This window comes from Trachemys scripta, chromosome 2 (genome assembly GCF_013100865.1).
Source record: "Trachemys scripta elegans isolate TJP31775 chromosome 2, CAS_Tse_1.0, whole genome shotgun sequence".
NCBI lineage: Eukaryota > Metazoa > Chordata > Testudines > Emydidae > Trachemys > Trachemys scripta.
The window spans coordinates 206,004,681-206,021,927 of NC_048299.1; the positions used below are offsets into that span (position 1 = coordinate 206,004,681).

The 17,247-nt window shown below is 45.6% G+C and overlaps 1 protein-coding gene across 1 annotated transcript; it reads right to left on the reverse strand.

Annotated features, from left to right (window-relative positions):
* Positions 1-548: 548 nt before the first annotated feature.
* AQP4 (aquaporin 4) lies at positions 549-17,206 on the reverse strand. Its single transcript, XM_034762808.1, has 5 exons — positions 17,134-17,206; positions 5,777-6,191; positions 4,767-4,931; positions 3,338-3,418; positions 549-1,513 (listed from the first exon to the last, which is right to left on the reverse strand). The coding sequence occupies exons 1-5, from the start codon at positions 17,163-17,165 to the stop codon at positions 1,238-1,240; spliced, it is 969 nt and encodes a 322-aa protein (XP_034618699.1). The 5' UTR covers positions 17,166-17,206; the 3' UTR covers positions 549-1,237.
* Between the last annotated feature and the right edge of the window lie 41 nt (positions 17,207-17,247).

Below are 17,247 nucleotides of genomic sequence, written 5' to 3' on the forward strand. Positions count from 1 at the left end.
TTTAATTAACAGAGAAAACTTTGCCACAGAAATGACAGAATAAGATTATATGAACAGTGCCACAATCATTGATGCTGTTCAACTAACTAGAGACCAGTTTGCAAAAAAATGTCAAAACCAAAAGCAATCATATCAATATAACCTGTTATTACAAATATTTTCCAGTCAGTGCTTCAATATAGTTAAAAGTTTTTTAAAAATCCACCTTTATTTTGCTAATAAATAAAAATAAGATTGTCAGCAAAGTGGGTAAGTAATTTAAATGTTTAGTTATATAAATTAGCACAGTGATATTTGTTTGAATAAGTGCACTGAAAACAGACAACACCTTCCTTTCTTCTGATACCTGAACATTTATTTCCTTTTGCTTGAGTTACTGAGTAATATGTGGGCCTTTAGGTTCCCTGCATGACCTATAGTCAGCTAATACTAAATGGTCAATAGCTGAATCTCAAGACAATGTTTCACCAGATGGACAACTATGCTAACCTGCATACAATACATTCAAAGGTTTTACAGCATTATTGCAGTAGATTAGAGCCTTTGGCTTTGGGGAACGGGAGGAAGGCAGTATTTTTTACACCAGAACATGGATATGTAATGGATGAAAATTGGTAGGATGACTGACAGGAACCAATTTTTGCCTATGAAAATATAGTTTTTTCAGAGTTTGTAAAGAAAAAATGATAGGATATACAAGAACAAAAAATACTACCTTAAATTTGGATTAATCTGTTACATGCTGTACTTTGGCATTATTGTCACTGAACCTTGCAAAGAACACTTAATGGATAAGACATTCTAATCAGGATTGACAACAGCCAATTAAGTGTCAGAAGAATAATCTGATAAATACGTCTGCATGCTATAGGCATTTGCAGATAAGTCTTAACTGTCAATCTGAATGTTAAACATCTCTATTTCCATCTTGCTTTTGATGGCCTTATTAAAAAGGGAATGCTATCAGCTCTTTCAAATTGACTTTGGGAATGCTCTCTCCCAAAAAAGGACATTTCTGAATTTGGGAGAATCTGTGGGGACTCTTAAATATAGTAAATTTGTAATCAAACTGAGCAGGTGTATAGCTTGGTGAAGCAACTACATAGCTGCTGTCATCTCCATACATTTTCAGATATTGCAGGTGTCTGGTTTACAGTAGATCTGTCTCTTTAATGGGTGGAAGGATATCTGTGGACATTCTAGAAGGCCGTTCTCTGCTTTCAGTGCTCCTTGCTAGTCATACAGAAGATAGCACCTCATTGGTTGGATCACTCCCCTTCTTGTCTTCACTCTCAATGTCAATCACATGAACCGTGCCAGGCTTCAGGATCAAGTCGTCAGTCTCTATTTGACTCCTGCTATCATCCACCTCCACGTATTTCCCTTTAGACTGATGGGTAGCCTTCCCGAAGACATCTTTAAAATGTCGCTTGAACTCAGTATCTGGGCAATATACATACTCATAAAGGGCACCTGCAAGGACTGCTCCTATTATTGGTCCCACCCAATAGACCTACAAGAGAGGGAAGAAACCCCACAAGGGTATATGATGGAAAGGAAAATGTTTCAGAGAAAAGCAATTTAGTGAAGACTTTAAATGGATGACTGTCCACAAAAGCCCCTTGAGTAGAGAGCTTAACTGACCTCTCTTGCTCAGAAATGGACATGATCTGAGCAATGAGGCTGTGTCTGTCTAGGTACTCCTGTGGCCTCTAACGCCATAGTATCTGAACATTTCATAAACGCTGATGAATTTGTTCTCACAACACGCTTATGAGATGGGTAAGTGCTATCATCCCAGTTTTGTAGAAGGGAAATCTGAAGTACAGGGAGATTAACACCTCATTTTTTGGTGTATAAATGCAGAAAACAAACCAAAGTGCATAAACACATATTTCTACTTCTATTTTTAGGACCACATTTTCAAAAGAATCCAAACCTGGTCTCTGAAATTGCAGACAGCTCTGCATACCTGATTTCTGTTCATCCAGAAGAGGCAGTTAGACTTCTAATTATCCTATTTGCACACAAATCTCTGGTGTGCCAATTTGCTTCAACATAATTCCCAATAGTCCTGCAATACTAGTTAGCCATGTACTGTTACAGGTCCCACCTGCCTTTGCTAAGGGCAGGTGACTGTCTCATATTTCAGGAGCAGAAGAGATCTTTCAAGCAGCTAGGACAGCAGTTCTGCTTCCCCTGGGCTGTTGCTACAATAAATACTATACACATATTTACAGCTTTGGTTATGTATTAGACGGCTTTAGATAATTAATTAATCTTGTGAATAATTACAGTTGTTTTAAAAGCTGAATAAACCATTTGGTGGTAAGAGTAAATCCACTTCTGTACGTTGACTAATGGAGGAAAAGTTAAGCATGGTGTAAGCGTTTGCAAGATCAGAGCCTATGGGCCTGATCCTACTCCAGTTGAAGGCAATGAAAGTTTTGCTATGAACTGCAGGGGCAATAAGATGGGCCCATTGTTTCAAATTAGGAAATATAGATAAACACGAAAGTATGTGGCCTTCTTAAAAATAATACTGGAAGTGTCTCCAAAAATGCCTGTCATGGCTTTAATTTGAGGAAAGTAAGACATTACCCCTCTCGTCTATCACACGTGAATTTGTTTTTAACAATTATTTTATCCAGAATGCTTTAATAAACTATTGCATTGTCAGCACTGCAAAATCTATTAATCAAAAAAGCTTCCTACACATGTACTCTTAGTTGGGCTGATGCTTGCTCATCAAAGCAGGAAATATCTATGCTTTTAGCTACGGTCTTACTCTTACAAGGCCAGATACTGATCCCATTATCTCACATTGGTGAGAAGTTACTCATGTATGACCACTGATGCCAGATCAAAATGGAGAAGTTCTCATGTTGTATATCTGGCCCACTTTTTTTTAGAAGCATTTAGAAAATGTGAAGCCAGTGGATTACCTGAGTAACTACTCACCAGCTTGACTGAGGGGTTTGCAGTCAAGCTCAAAGTATCTTTTTTCCAATAACAACAATTCTTTTGATCACATTGCGTTTTTTGTTTTTAACATGTCCTGATTCTCTCTCCATGCTTGCAGCCTCCTCAAAAATCCAACCTCCAAATACACAATAGGCAATTATAATTCATCCCACACAGGACAGAGTACAACTTTAACACTTGTACTTTAGGCAAAGAATAAATAAATATGGTAAAGTTTGTGGCAGGTCAGTGGCCATCTTTCTCAGTGATTGTCTTTATTGAACATTATGAAAAATAAAAAGAGCAAATGAAGAAAAAAATATAATTTGGTAGCTGGTAATTGCTATTGTAAATGAAGCATAAAAGCAGTTACCCAGTGGTTTTCCCATTTCCCCATGATAACTGCAGGTCCAAATGATCGAGCAGGATTCATACTGGCACCAGTGTAGTTGATCTACAGTAAAAATAAAATGTTAACTATTGCTATTATTAGAACATTATTATTCAACCATTTACTATCACCATTTGCTGTAATTCAGTACAGTAACTCCTCACTTAAAGTCGTCCCAGTTAACGTTGTTTCGTTGTTATGTTGCTGATCAATTAGGGAACGTGCTCGTTTAAAGTTGTGCAATGCTCCCTTCTAACGTCGTTTGGCAGCCGCCTGCATTGTCTACTGCTTGCAGGAAGAGCAGCTGGTTGCAGCTAGCTGGTGGGGGCTTGGAACCAGGGTGGACCGGCAGCCCCCATCAGCTCCCGCTCCCCTAAGTTCCCTGTGCAGCAGCTTCCCAGCAAGCTAGCAATTGCAGCTGTGCCTCCCCCCACTGCCATGTGCTGCACCTGCCCTCTGCCTTGGAGCTGCTCCCCGAGACTCCTGCTTGCTGTGCAGGGGAGAGGGAAGGAAGAGGGGGACTAATGTCAGGGTGTCCCCCTCCTTCCTGCACCCCACTTACCCCATCTTCCATAGAGTGGGGGACACACCAGGGCTCAGGACGGAGGGAGCTTGCAGCAGCTGCGGTCTCAGCAAGCTGATCTAATTAACAAGGCAGTGTACTTAAAGGAGAAATGCACATATCTCCCTCCATTCCTGCTGCCTTGTAGAGTGAGAGACTTAACCCTTGAGGGCTCAGCCAATTGCTAGTTCATCATTTAGCAGTAAGGGAAATATCCCACCCTCTGACTCTTCCACCTCAATCAAGCTTCACAATCATCATCACTGTGTACCAATATTAAATTGTTTGTTTAAAACTTATACTGTGTGTGTGTGTGTGTATAAATTTTCACCAGGCAAAAGACTATATTATATATAGTCTTTATATATATATATAATATAGTCTTTTGCCTGGTGAAAATTTTCCCCCTGGAACCTAACCCCCTCATTTACATTAATTCTTATGGGGAAATTGGATTCGCTTAACATCGTTTTGCTTAAAGTTGCATTTTTCAGGAACATAACTACAACATTAAGTGAGGAGTTACTGTACTGTCACCCAAACCACTTTGAGCCATTTCTGATTTTGTATTTCCTGCCCACCTTTGTAGTATCAGACTATATTATCATTCTCCAGATCACCCTTCTAGTGACAGAATTTACAAAATTAACATCTACATAGACAGATAAAGGCCTGATCCAATGCCCTATCAATAGAAAGCCTCCCATTGACTTCAATGGGCTTTGCAATGGATCCCCAACAGGCTACTAAAGAATTACACCTCTAAAGGCTCCTGGAGCTCCCACCTAGTTCTGGAGTAGGGACAGTGGAAGAAGGGCTCTATTATTTAAACAGAAGTCATTAACTTACAGCAAATAAATGTCCAATTGCAACAGAAAATCCAATTGCTAAAGCCACTGAACCAGTGACATCGCTTCGTTTTGAATCACAGCTGGCAAAAATAGTAAAAACCAGCTGGAATGTAATTATCAACTCCACCAGGAGTCCATGGCCAGCGGAAAGATCTCCGTGTACCTGGAAAAAGAAACCACCACCAAAGATGAAGCAAAGGTGAGTTTGCAGTTCAAAAAGCTACTACAAATGTTAATTGTTTTGTGATTTAAAATGTTTAGTCATGCACAGTGATGAAATGGCACTGTACTTTGGAAAGGTATGGATTCATTTCCTATCCTTTTTTTTTTTTGACAGCCATGGAAAATTACTGATGGACTGACAAAGAAAGTTCTTACTGGATTTTAATGTAGAACTTCAAAGCTAGACTGCATTTATTACATATCGAATTTGCAAATGCTGCACTTAAACTTGCACAACTTTTTTTCTTGGGAGCACTGTAATTTACTATTCAATTATAAATTCATTAATTAGCCCTGACTTAATTAATTGAAATTTCAATTAAAAATTAAGCAGCGTGTGGCTCAAGTGCATTTTTAATAAGTCCTGCAACAGGGCTAACTGATGGCATTCCTTATTAGTTTAGAACAAAGTGGAAATCTAAGGCACAATCTATTTCAGAAGTGTGTCATTTTAAATTGATGTTTTTTCAATCACCATCATAATGGCATAGAATTAATTTCAGAATTCTTCTTGAAATTGTATTTCATGCATGTATATTTAAACTGTGAACGTGGATTAGCATTACCTGCTGTTACCAGATTTGGGGAATTCTAGAAGAGAAATCTTCTGTAAAAGAATTGCTGTAAATATTGCTCAGCATAAACCCATCCTAATGAGAGATCTAAGTCACATATAGGAGTTGTAAATAAACCAGCAATGCACTTAAACCATCACTTCTACTTTCTGGATTTAAATCTGACACTAAAAGGTTATTCTACTTTAAGAGTAGGAGCAAAAGTTGTTACCGTAGTAACTCCCAAGCCTCCCACCAAACTTGGGGGTGTGACAAGGTAGAGAATTCCTGCCCCCACTATGGCACCCAGGCATTGGGCAACAATATAGAAGACAGACTTGGCAAGGCTGATCTTCCTAGTGCAGACCATAGCAACAGTCACAGCAGGGTTAATATGGCCACCACTGATGTGTCCAAAGCACTGCACCATGGTTGCAATGCTCAGTCCAAAGCAGAGAGCGATAAGGACCATGTCTACAGGCAGAGGCTTTTCAGATCCACCCCAGTTGATTGTAGAGCCAAGGCTGAGGAGGACAAAAATTAGCATGGCCAAAAATTCTGCTGAAACAGCTTTCCAGAAAGGCTGAGTCCAGACGCCTTTAAATGCCACCATGATGGTCTCACACTTACACAGACGTCCACACTTACTGAAAAAGAAAACAAATCTGCATCAGAAGTCACCAAGTCAGCCTTAGATTTTGCTGTAGAGGATTATTATCTGGCTGACCTTCTGGGGATTGCAGCAACACTGGACACCCTATGGTGGGGCTAATAATAAAGATGTGCACTGCTAGAGAGACTAAAGAAACATTACTCATGCTCAGGAGGTTCTGTTCTTAGTATACTGCAGTCTAAAGGACACAGGGCAACTAGTCATTGTGTTTGCTAAGGAAAGTCTCTCTGAACAGATGGAGTTTCAGATAAAGAAACCTATAGTTTTTTAAAAATAAGTAGGTTTGTCTTCTAGTTGCACCAAAATCTGCATTGAACTTGCATACTGTAAAACCCGATTAACTTCAGTGGCCCCTTTGTCCCTTGTGTTTATTCTATGGATAGCTTCCCTTTCTATGCAAATTTGTACTTTTACAGCACATATACAATATTTCAATAAAAGGCCAAGAGCCCAATCAAAATCATAATTTCCCAAACTACAACACTGATGTTGCAGTTTTGGAAGTTGCCATAGAAGGGTTTATAAGGGAGCCTCTTTTTGAAATATTATTTTGTGCCAATAAGAAACAACATATTTATGCATAGAGGACACATTCTTCAGGATGGACATTGGGTAAAATTAATTCAGCCAGGAGAATACAAGAAATCCTAAATTCTGTCCCTGAATCAAACATTCAATTTCTTTTGGGCTATGTTTGTAGGATGAGGAGCGAATTGTAGTAATATTTATTGTATAAGTAATGTGGAGAACTGTGGGTGGGGGGAGAAAGTACCACATTGGTTTCAATTGTGCACGAGCACCGATATTTACTAGGCTACACTGCCTTCATGATGAGTTACATTTTTGTTATGTGTCCAGAGACCTATGAAAGTGGGTTACTGAAGAAGAGTTATTTGTAGTATTAATAAATTGAAAATAAACCAAAAAGGGAGCATTTTATGAGTTTCCAAGGAATGCAAACAAGATTTTCTTTTTCTTTATTTAAACAAAGGAAAATAAAAATGTTGAACTGCTACAACTCAGAGCTGAATTTCAAGTGGAAGGATGGAGGAATTTAATAACTGGTTACCTAAGGTAATTTGAGCCATAGTACATACCTAACAACACTTACACTTGAAAGAATGCATTATGTATCTTCATAAGCACTAGAGGCACACATGACCATGAATTTCTCAGCAGTGCAGTTTTGATGCTCTCAAGGGAGGTGTGGCAGGGCCCACTCACTTCATGTGAGCACCCGTACTGGCTGAGTGTGTCTCTATACCTGCACTTCCTCTGCGTTGCTCTGCTTGTGGTGATCCCTGCTGGCAGTTAAACTTCTTAGGCAGATTTCAGTGACTCAGCCCTCAGTTATTGTGAAACAGCAAACAGTTCCCTTCTGGACACAAGTCCAACAGGGCCTATCAAGTACCTACAGTTAGTCTGTTCCTGCAGCCCTCCTTGGGCTCTGTCTTAAATTGTCCTTGCTCTGGTATGGAGCAGTGTCCCCAGGGCTTCCTCCTTGGAGACTGTTCACCTATTGTCCCAGCTGAATCACTCTGTACAGTTCAGTCCCCTTCCGGGTGGGTATGGCTGTGTTGTAACAGAAGTCCCACGAATGCGGCCCCTCTTTCTAGGTCTTCAGCCCCTTCCCTGGGCCAGTTTAATCTCCCCTTCTTCAGGGAATTGGTGTGTGTGTGTACACGTACCCAGCTTGCCCACTACTCCAAGTCCCAACCCAGGGACCTTATAAGTAGCAGCCACCTGCTGCTTCCCTTTAACTATTTACTGCTGCATTTCCCTGGGACAATTACCTACTGAAGCAATGAAGATTAAGCAGATGAAGAGATGAAGCAAAACTGGAACCTTAAACCCCTTTAAAATGTTGGCTGCACAGATATGAACCAGCACCTATAGTTTTGGTTTCAGTCAGGGCCCGAACAAGAATGGGACAATTTTTTTCTTTTTTTGACCCAGATGAGATTGTTTTCACAAGATTTCAACCACAGTGTGAAGAATTTACCTCTTGAGCACCTCCTTGGGGCTGGATGCAGTACTGCAGTCCTTCTCTCAGGTGCTTCCTGCAGACTGACTTTGGTGGGTGTTCAGTGGCTTAGCCCTCTGTCCAAGTCACAAACTCTGAGTGAACCCTTCCCAGGGTATTAAAGAGTCCAATAAATAAACAATCTCTTGGCCCTCGCTAGGGTCTTCAGCAGTGGCTCTGCGTCCTTTAAGTTCAGCCACTTGTTCAGGCTCCCAAACAAACTCCGTCCCCTTCTTGGGGTTTATGCCATGTTACCTATGGGGGAACGCAGGCCTGCCTGCTACTCTGGGTTTCAACCCAGGTCAGGGACCCTACACAAAGCAGCCACACACTGCTTGAGTCAATCAGTTGCTGACTCTTCCCACCAGGCCTTTTAACTTCATCCTTATCCCAGGGCTAAGGTTCTTAGGTACTATCTTTCCTCGCAAACCCAGCTCTGCAAAATACTGCCAGAAAACAATCTTTGGCTATCCCACAAGCTCCTGTGGCAGCACCCTTCTTTTCCCTTCTGCTCCCAGCCAGGAACTGAACATCTAAGGCCCTTGCAGTTCCTTTTATCTGGGCCACCAGGGCCTGACTGGCTGCTGCAGATCCCTCTAGCCTTTGGAGGACCTGGTCCCTGTGGTTTCCAAAACAGCTGTTCTAAAGACTTCTCTTTAGGCAAGCTTGGAAGATCCATATTCGCTGCTGTTCTCCTCTCAGCTTGCTATTTCTTGGGTTGGGGTATAGTAGGACCGCGGGGCTCCCAGTCAGGGAGCTGCAAAGGCAGAATACACCTAGTCACACTAAGACTGTGGAAATCATGCAACAACAGCTAATCTTGCAACATTTCTATCATTCAAAATGGCCAAATGTTCACTAAAACAGCTTATGAAATTGATACTGAATTTGAACCCTAAACGAGATTGTCACTTAAACCCACCCTCTACCACTGGCCTAACTCTTAACACAGATCCAACCAAATACTACCTCCCTGCCAACAGTCTGGTGCATTGTGCATGGAGACAGGAACTCCTAGTCTTCACCTTGTATTTACTCTCGAGTCATTGTGCAATGTTGGCCAAGTCACAACCATTCTGTGTTTAATTTTCCTCCTCTGTAAAATTAGAATAAAAATACATTCCTGTCGGACAGAGGGCACTGTGGCCTGTCCTGTAAGCTGGTGGAATGTAAGGGGGCCTGAAGTGCCTCCTTATTCCCTTGCACCAGTGTGTTGTACTATTGCTTCCCAGCATGCAGGGGCAGCAGGTGCTTCATTTCCCCACCCCTGCACAAGTAGGCAGAAAGGGGCAAAGCACTGGCAAATGTACCTGTTGGCATAGCTACACTAGCACATCAGAGAGCATATGATGTGTCAGGTTTGCAGATGACACAAAAATTGGGGGCATGGTAAATAATGAAGAGGACAGGTCACTTAGTAAACTGGACTCAAGCAAACAGTATGCTTCTTAATATGGCTAAGTGTAAATACATACATCTAGGAACAAAGATAGTAGGCCATACTTACAAGATAGGGGACTTTATCCTGGGAAGTAGTGACTCTGAAAAGGATTTGGTGGTCGTGGTGGATAATCAGATGAAGATGAGCTTCCAGTGTGATGCTATGGCCAAAAGGCCTAATGTAACCCTTGGACGCATAAACAAGGGAATCCTGAGTAGGAGTAGAGAGGTTATTTTACCTCTATATTTGGCACTGCAGCAGGAATACTGTGTCCACTTCTTACTCCTGGGGGAAATCTGTGCCACTACACCTGCGCAGAGTTCATGTCCCCCACAGATTTCTTTGCTTCCCCACAGAAAAATGACTTTCTGACAGGGAAGCAAAGGGAAGCCACAAGACTAGTCATGTGCCATTCCCCTGCAGCGCGGATGCGTTGTTTCAGGAGCCCAGAGCAGCCAGCGGAGTGGTAATCATTGGGGGGGTGGGCTAGGAACATCCTGGCCAGTCGCTCCTATCCTGTGCCAGGTTCAGCTACTAGTCCTGGCTGGCTGGGGAGGATGGGACTTCCTCTTCCTCTGCAAGAAGCAACCAGGACTGGGTCAGACCCACTTCCAGAAACCTCCCCAGCTGCTGGAAGCTCTGCACTCTCCCCCCTACCCTGCTTCTTGCTCCCATCACTACTCAGCTGTGGGGGGCAGGGGTCACTGTACAGAGAGCTACTCCCCCATTTGCCCAACCCCCGTACATCCAGATCCACCTCATACCCAGATTGCCCTGCCAAGCTTCATGCTCTGCACCCAGAACCCCCCCACTGACTTCCTTGAACCCAAACCCACACCCCAACAAGCCTCACTCTCTGCATCCAGAGCCCCTTGCACCCAGACCCTCCCGCCAAGCCCCACCTCCCTGCATCTGGACCCCACCCCTGCACCCAGACCAGTCCCTGCATTCGAACTCCCATCCCTGCAGCTGGACCACCCTTACTAGCCCCCCGCACCCAGATTTCCACCCCACTGAACCCCACCAAGCCAGCACCTGGACCTGCAACCCACCAAGCCAGCAACTGGACCCCCCCGCTGAGCCCTTCACACCCATTCCCCCCTGCTGAGCCCCAACCACCTTCACCTGGACACCCCAGCAGAGACCCATTTTGTCTGCATCCAGAAACCACCCCCCAGTGAGTCCCTGTTCATCCAGATCTCTCTCGCACCCGGACCCCCCACGAAGCCACCCGCATCCAGATTGCCCCACACAGAACCCTATCACCCCACACCTGGATCTCCCTACACTAAGCCCCTCCATACTTGGATCCTGCTGGGCTGAGCCTGCCTGCCTACACCTAGTGTGCTTGGCACAGAGGGGCAGGGCCCTGGAGTGTTTCTGGGACAGTCCTAGTCCTTGCACTATGTCAGGGTCAGCTGTAACTTTACCGCTGAGTCCATGTCTGGGGGAGGGGAGGTGCAGGGTGATTTCCTACCTCTGTGTAGTCAGTGGCCTGTGCTCCCCACTGCCATGCTGGAGTCTCCACACTTATTTATTGACAAATAAAATTTGCAGAATTTTAAAATATTGTGTGGAGAATGTTAATTTTTTGGCACAGAATTCCCTCAGGAGTAACTTCTGGTGTCCACAATTCAAGAAGGATGTTGATAAATTGGAGAGAGTTCAGAGACAAGCAATGAGGCTGAGGAAAGAACATGCCTTATAGTGACAGACTCAAAGAGTTTGATCTATCTAGCTTAACAACGAGAAGAGTTAGGGGTGACTTGATTACAGTCTATAAGTGTCTACATAGGGAACAAATATTTAATTAGGGGCTCTTCATTCTAGCAGACTAAGATATAACACTATCCAATGTCTGGAAATTGAAACTAGATGAATTAAGATTGGAAATAAGGAATACATTTTTAACTGTGAGAGTAATTAACCGGTGGAACAATTTACCAAGCATCGTGGTGGATTCTTCATCACTAACAATTTTAAAATCAAGATTAGATGTTTTGCTAAAAGTTCTGCTCTAAGAATTCTTTTTGGGAAGTTCTATGGCCTATGTTCTATCAGAAGTCAGAGTAGATAATCACACTGGTCCCTTCTGGCCTTGAAATCTATACATCTAGGACTCAACCTGATGCAGTTTACTCCCTGCCAGGGGCAGCGGAGAGATTGGAAGGGAGACTAATTTGGGGAGTCACAGGGCATGTCTGCACTACAAAATTAAGTCCACCTATGTTAGGTCAACTTACAGCCACCACAATAATTACTGTGGTTTTTCATGTCCATGCTGTTGATGGTGCTCGTGCTCACCTTGAGCGCTTCTTCCGAGCTAAGAGGGGCAGTATGGGGTGGGGGGTGGGGGCTGAGAGCCCGGGCTGTCAGCTCCCTGCGGGGCTCTCCATCCGGAGCCCAGCTGCCCCATGGGCTCCTGGCTCCCTGCTCTCTGCTGGGAGCCGAGCAGCAGCCCAGGCTCTGAGCATGGAGCTCCCCACATGGAGTGGGGAGCCCAGGTGGCAGCTGGGCTCCTAGTGACGAATGGGAAGCCAGGAGCCCAGGCTCCAGCGGTTAGCTCTGTGGGGAGTGGGTAGCTGAGAACCTGGGCGGTAGCCGGGCTTACAGCTGGAGCCTTCCACCTACCCTGGAGTGACAGCCCCAGCTGTGAGCCGGGCACAAGGTTCACAGGAGGGTACCTACCCGCCTTCCTTGTCAATTTCAGGGCTTGTCAGGAGCTGTGAAATTGACAAGAATGACAGCCAACAGCCGATGAAAGTAATGCAGTTTCTACACAGCGTAGACACTGTGTCACCCTAACTGCACAGACATAAGCCCTCTGCCTCTCATGGAGGTGGAGTTATTATGTCGGTGTAGTAGGGCACTTACATCGGCTGGAGCAAGGCTGTAGTGTAGACACTGATATAATCAGATGTTGCCTTACCTTGACCTAATTCTGTAGTGTAGACCAGGCCACAGTCTCTCCTAGGCTGCTCCAGGGTCAGTGCAACAACAGGTTGCTCCTTTCAAAGGGCAGATTGTAAACTGGCAATCAGGGTAAGAGTGTTTATGGATTTTTCAGTTAATGTTTATTTAAGGTCTTGAAAATGTAAAGTGCTATTTAAGAGCCAAATATTATATTAAGGTATCACACAAACGAATAGTCAGGCTCTGTTTATCAAGAGAAGGTGAATTTCCATCCTGTTAAGCTTCGTGGAAAAACACAGTAGCCCTGTATTGCTTCATCTATATTTTTACAAGTATTATCTTAAGTGTTTGCTTTGTTTATGGACATGTAACCCGCTAATGAGTGTGTTTCTGGTTCCCCTCTGTGCTGATCCACAGAGGATATGAGTTGTTACAACCCTTAGTTACAGAGCTGTAACTCGTTACTCATGCTGGAGCTGCTCATGGTTTTGCTCTGGAGGACCTGGGTGTATCAGCCAACATGATGGCCATCACACACATCTCAACATCCTATGGACATGGATGTGCCAGTGTAGATATGACACTGACATGTGAACTGTGATTGCTAAGAAGATTGGCATTATGGCCTAGAGCAGGGGTAGGCAACCTATGGCATGCGTGCCAAAGGTGGAACGCGAGCTGATTTTCAGTGGCACTCACACTGCCCGGGTCTTGGCCACCAGTCCGGGGGGGCTCTGCATTTTAATTTAATTTTAAATGAAGCTTCTTAAACACTTTAAAAACCTTATTACATACAACAATAGTTTAGTTATATATCATAGACTTATAGAAAGAGACCTTCTAAAAACATTAAAATGTATTACTAGCATGCAAAACCTTAAATTAGAGTGAATAAATGAAGACTCGGCACACCACTTCTGAAAGGTTGCCGACCCCTGGCCTAGAGGATAGTGCAGTGGACTGGGAGTCAAGAGACATCAATTCTTTTTCTCACTCTGCCACTGATCTGCTGTGTGACCACAGGCAAGTCATTTCATACTCTCATGCCTCAGTTTTCCCTCATGTCCTTTGCCTGCCTTGTTTATTTAGAGTGTTAGCTCTTTGGGGCATGGACTGTCTCTTATTATATACCTACATAGTGAAATAGGGCCCCAACCTGAATTACAGTGTCTACGCATTACTATAAGCAATACTACTAATAAAGATTGCACTAAGAAAGTTCACTTTAATTTTAAAAATTCATCCTTTTCTAACTAAAATTATGTCAGTGATTAGAAGTGAGCAAAGCAAACAAAGCGAATGCAGGATTATTACAAACAACACTCCACGTGTCCCTTGTTTCAATGTTTTGTGAATCTCACAAATATTTTAACAGTCATCTCTATAGCAAGCTGGAGCACCCTAAGCCCTGCTGTGACACAGCTACCTGCAGCTCAAACAGACATTAGATGTCTAAGGAGAACTCTGGATGGCTTGAAAGCTTGTCTTTCTTGCCACAGAAGTTGGTCCAATAAAAGATATTACGTTACCCACATAGTCTTTCTAATATCCTGGGACTGATGGACGCATCTACAACTACCCTGCATACAACTTGTGAGACAGTCAGCTGCTGTAGCAATGCAATTATGCAAGCGCATGCTGTCCTAGGCTTTTCTCACCAATTTTATTTTGGTTTCTAAATGTAATTCAACCCAATTTTGCAAGAAACACGTGTATTGTAGTTCTTCGGGGGAAAATAAGCCAAACCAAACCTATGACTTGGTTGGATGGAAACATCCAGTGCAGTGCTTCTCAATCTTTTCTAGACAGTAAGTAGGGTTGCCAGGCAATTGGTTTTCGACCGGAATGCCTGGTCAAAAAGGACCTTGGTTGTTTCAGTCAGCACCACCGACCGGGCCGTTAAAAGTCTGGTCAGCGGCGCAGTGGGGCCCAGGGCTAGGACAGACTCCCTACCTACCCTGGCTCTGCACTGCTCCCGGAAGCAGCTGCCAGGTCCCTGTGGCCCCTAGGTGCTGAGGTGGTCAGGGAAGTGCCACATGCTACTCCCGCTCAAGTACCGGCTCCACAGTTCCCATTGGCCGGGAAGAGTGACCATTGGCCGGGGAGGTGTGTGTGCCTGCTGAGGAACTGCACCTATAGGCTGCAGGGACCTGGCAGCCGCTTCCTTGGAGCCGCAGTAAGTTGGGACCCCGCACCCTCTCCCACACCACACCCCCCTGCCCCAGCCTATAGCCTTCTCATGCACCCCAAACTCCTCTTCCCAGCCCCACCCACAACCAGAGCCCTCACTCCCCTGCACTCCAACTCCAATCCTTTGGCCCAGCCCGGAGTCCCCTCCTGCACCCTAAACCCCTCATCCCCGGCCCCACCCCCAGCCGGAGCCCTCATCTCCCCCACACCCCAACCCTCTGCCCCAGCCCAGAGCCCCCTGCTGTACCCCAAACCCCTCATCCCTGTCCCCACCCCAGAGCCTGCACCCCCAACCCAGATCCCACACTCCCTCTTGCACCGCAACCCCCTGTCCCAGCCCAGTGTGAGTGAGTGAGGGTGGGGAAGAATGAGTGACTGAGAAAGGGGGATGGAGCAAATGGGAGCGGGGCCTCATAGGAGGGGCGGGGCATGGGCAGGGCCTCAGAGAAGGCACAGGGCAGGGGCATTCCCTTTTGTGTGATTAGCAAGTTGGCAGCCCTAACAGAGTAACAGTGACCCCATATTACAAGCGAAAGACAGTTTAAGAACATAAAGAAAAGGAGGGTGGTTGCCGCTCCCTGGCTTAAGAAGCCCTGGGACAGTGAATGAAACCCCCTCCTCTAGCCATTTCCTTTCTGGAGGAGAGGAAAAATGGATGAGTGCTGCCCTGGAGATGGGCCAGCAGGGGGTGGGCTATTTCCACCATAGTACTTGCAGCAATACAGTCCCCCAGCACCTGACTCAGGATCCCCAGTGATAATTGTCCAGGTTAAGAGCGCAGACGCCTTATCTGGACACGCAGAAGAGAGTAATAATAAATACTGTAGTTCATGTGCAACAGCTCCACGGTGTTTTCACATGTCACCTGTTAAACTAAATGCTGCGGAAAATGTGGATGATTAGAACTCTGCTCCTAAAACAACAGAAGGGCAATTTTAAAGCACATATCTCGCTTTTGCTTAAAAATACTATATAACTCCCTTAGGGTTATTCAGAAGCCAAATCTGAAAAACAGCCACAAAAGGCAGTGACTCTCTGCAACAAGCCCTGTACCCTAAAATACCGACCGGCGTATTACGAGCTGCCTTTTAAAAGCACTTTACATACGAAGGTATTTTTGGACCCTGTCCAAACGGGTGAAAGACAACGCATCGCCTCTGACCATGTAGTGACCACTCTGCAGCCCCGCGTGGTTTAATGTTTCATGTTCTGCACACGGACAAACCCCCCACCCCTCTAGCAGACAGTGACGGGCTAACCCAGTCACTAGGGCAGCTTCGCTCACTGCAACCCAAAATTGTCTTGGCCAAGATCATGCAACAAACATCCCTCCCCGCCCCTGCCTTGCTCTGGAAACCAACCACCGGCTGCCCAGGGAGCGGAAAACAAAAAGCACCAAGAGCGCAACTCACAAGCGAGCGGGACCGCCAGTCCAGCAGCCCCGGGCCAGCGGGGATGGTCGGGGACGGTGGTAAAGGCGCCGCTCGTGTGTTGCTCTTCGGGGAGAGGGCAGGAGGTGGGGCTGCAGGGCGGGGTGGCTGCGAATGAAAGCAGGGAGCAGGGCAAGAGAACAAGAGCCGGGCTCCTGGGTGCACGACCCTGGGGAGGGCAGACGAGGCGCTTCCACTTGCAGCGCCCCTACCCCCAGAGCCGCCGCTGCCTTGGCTTCACACTGGCAACAGGCGCGCCGAGAAATTTAACCCTCTCGGCGCTGCAGCCCCGGCCTGCGCTCCCCGCTCTGCCCCCTCCGCGCTCCGTGGGGGGCGGCCGATTGGCCTTTGGCTGCAACTCGCACCCGCAAGCTGGACGGGGCCCAGCCCGGCCCCAGCACAAAGCGGGGTTTGTTGCTCTGAACGGCTTGTGCCGGCTCCTGCTAATTTCTTTCAAGTGGCGCTGGCCAGCCAGCCCTTGCCGAGCCAAGTTGGAAAGCAGGGAAGCGCTTGGGTGAGTGCTCGCTTGGGTTTGGGGTCGGTCTGGGAGATGCTGAGTGCACTGGCTCGGGAGGAGATCTATATTTTCCCCACCTTTCCCCTCTTCAGACTTCCTTCGTTGCTCTAAAAGTGGCAGGAAAAATACAGTCAGAATACTCTGTAATAAATGGTTTCAGAGTAGCAGCCGTGCATCCGAAGAAGTGGGCTGTAGTCCATGAAAGCTTATGCTCTAATAAATTTGTTAGTCTCTAAGGTGCCACAGGTACTCCTGTTCTCTAATAAATACACCTAATTACAAAAGATCAGGAACAACCCCCCCACCACCACCCATGTCTGCCCGGGCTACCTTTGCACCTGGACATCTCAAGTCCACCGAACAAACTCAGGCTTAGCTTCCTAGTAAGAGCAAGACACTTACCCCCAGCTTCTTGCTGCTGGTCTGTCACTCATTCCTTCCCTGGATGGTGTGCAGTGAAGACAGAGCTCTAAGAGCCAGGAGCACAGCCCTGAGTGCACTGGGAGTCAGATTACT

Bases quoted from the DNA above. Each gene is read 5' to 3' on its own strand.
- AQP4 (XM_034762808.1), bottom strand. From the start codon at position 17,165: ATGAGTGACAGACCAGCAGCAAGAAGCTGGGG. The intron at 3,419-4,766 runs GTAAGTTAATGA...TTTTTACTGTAG, and splicing joins CAATTGGACATTTATTTGCT to ATCAACTACACTGGTGCCAG. The intron at 1,514-3,337 runs GTAACTGCTTTT...CCTCTCTTGTAG, and splicing joins GGAAATGGGAAAACCACTGG to GTCTATTGGGTGGGACCAAT.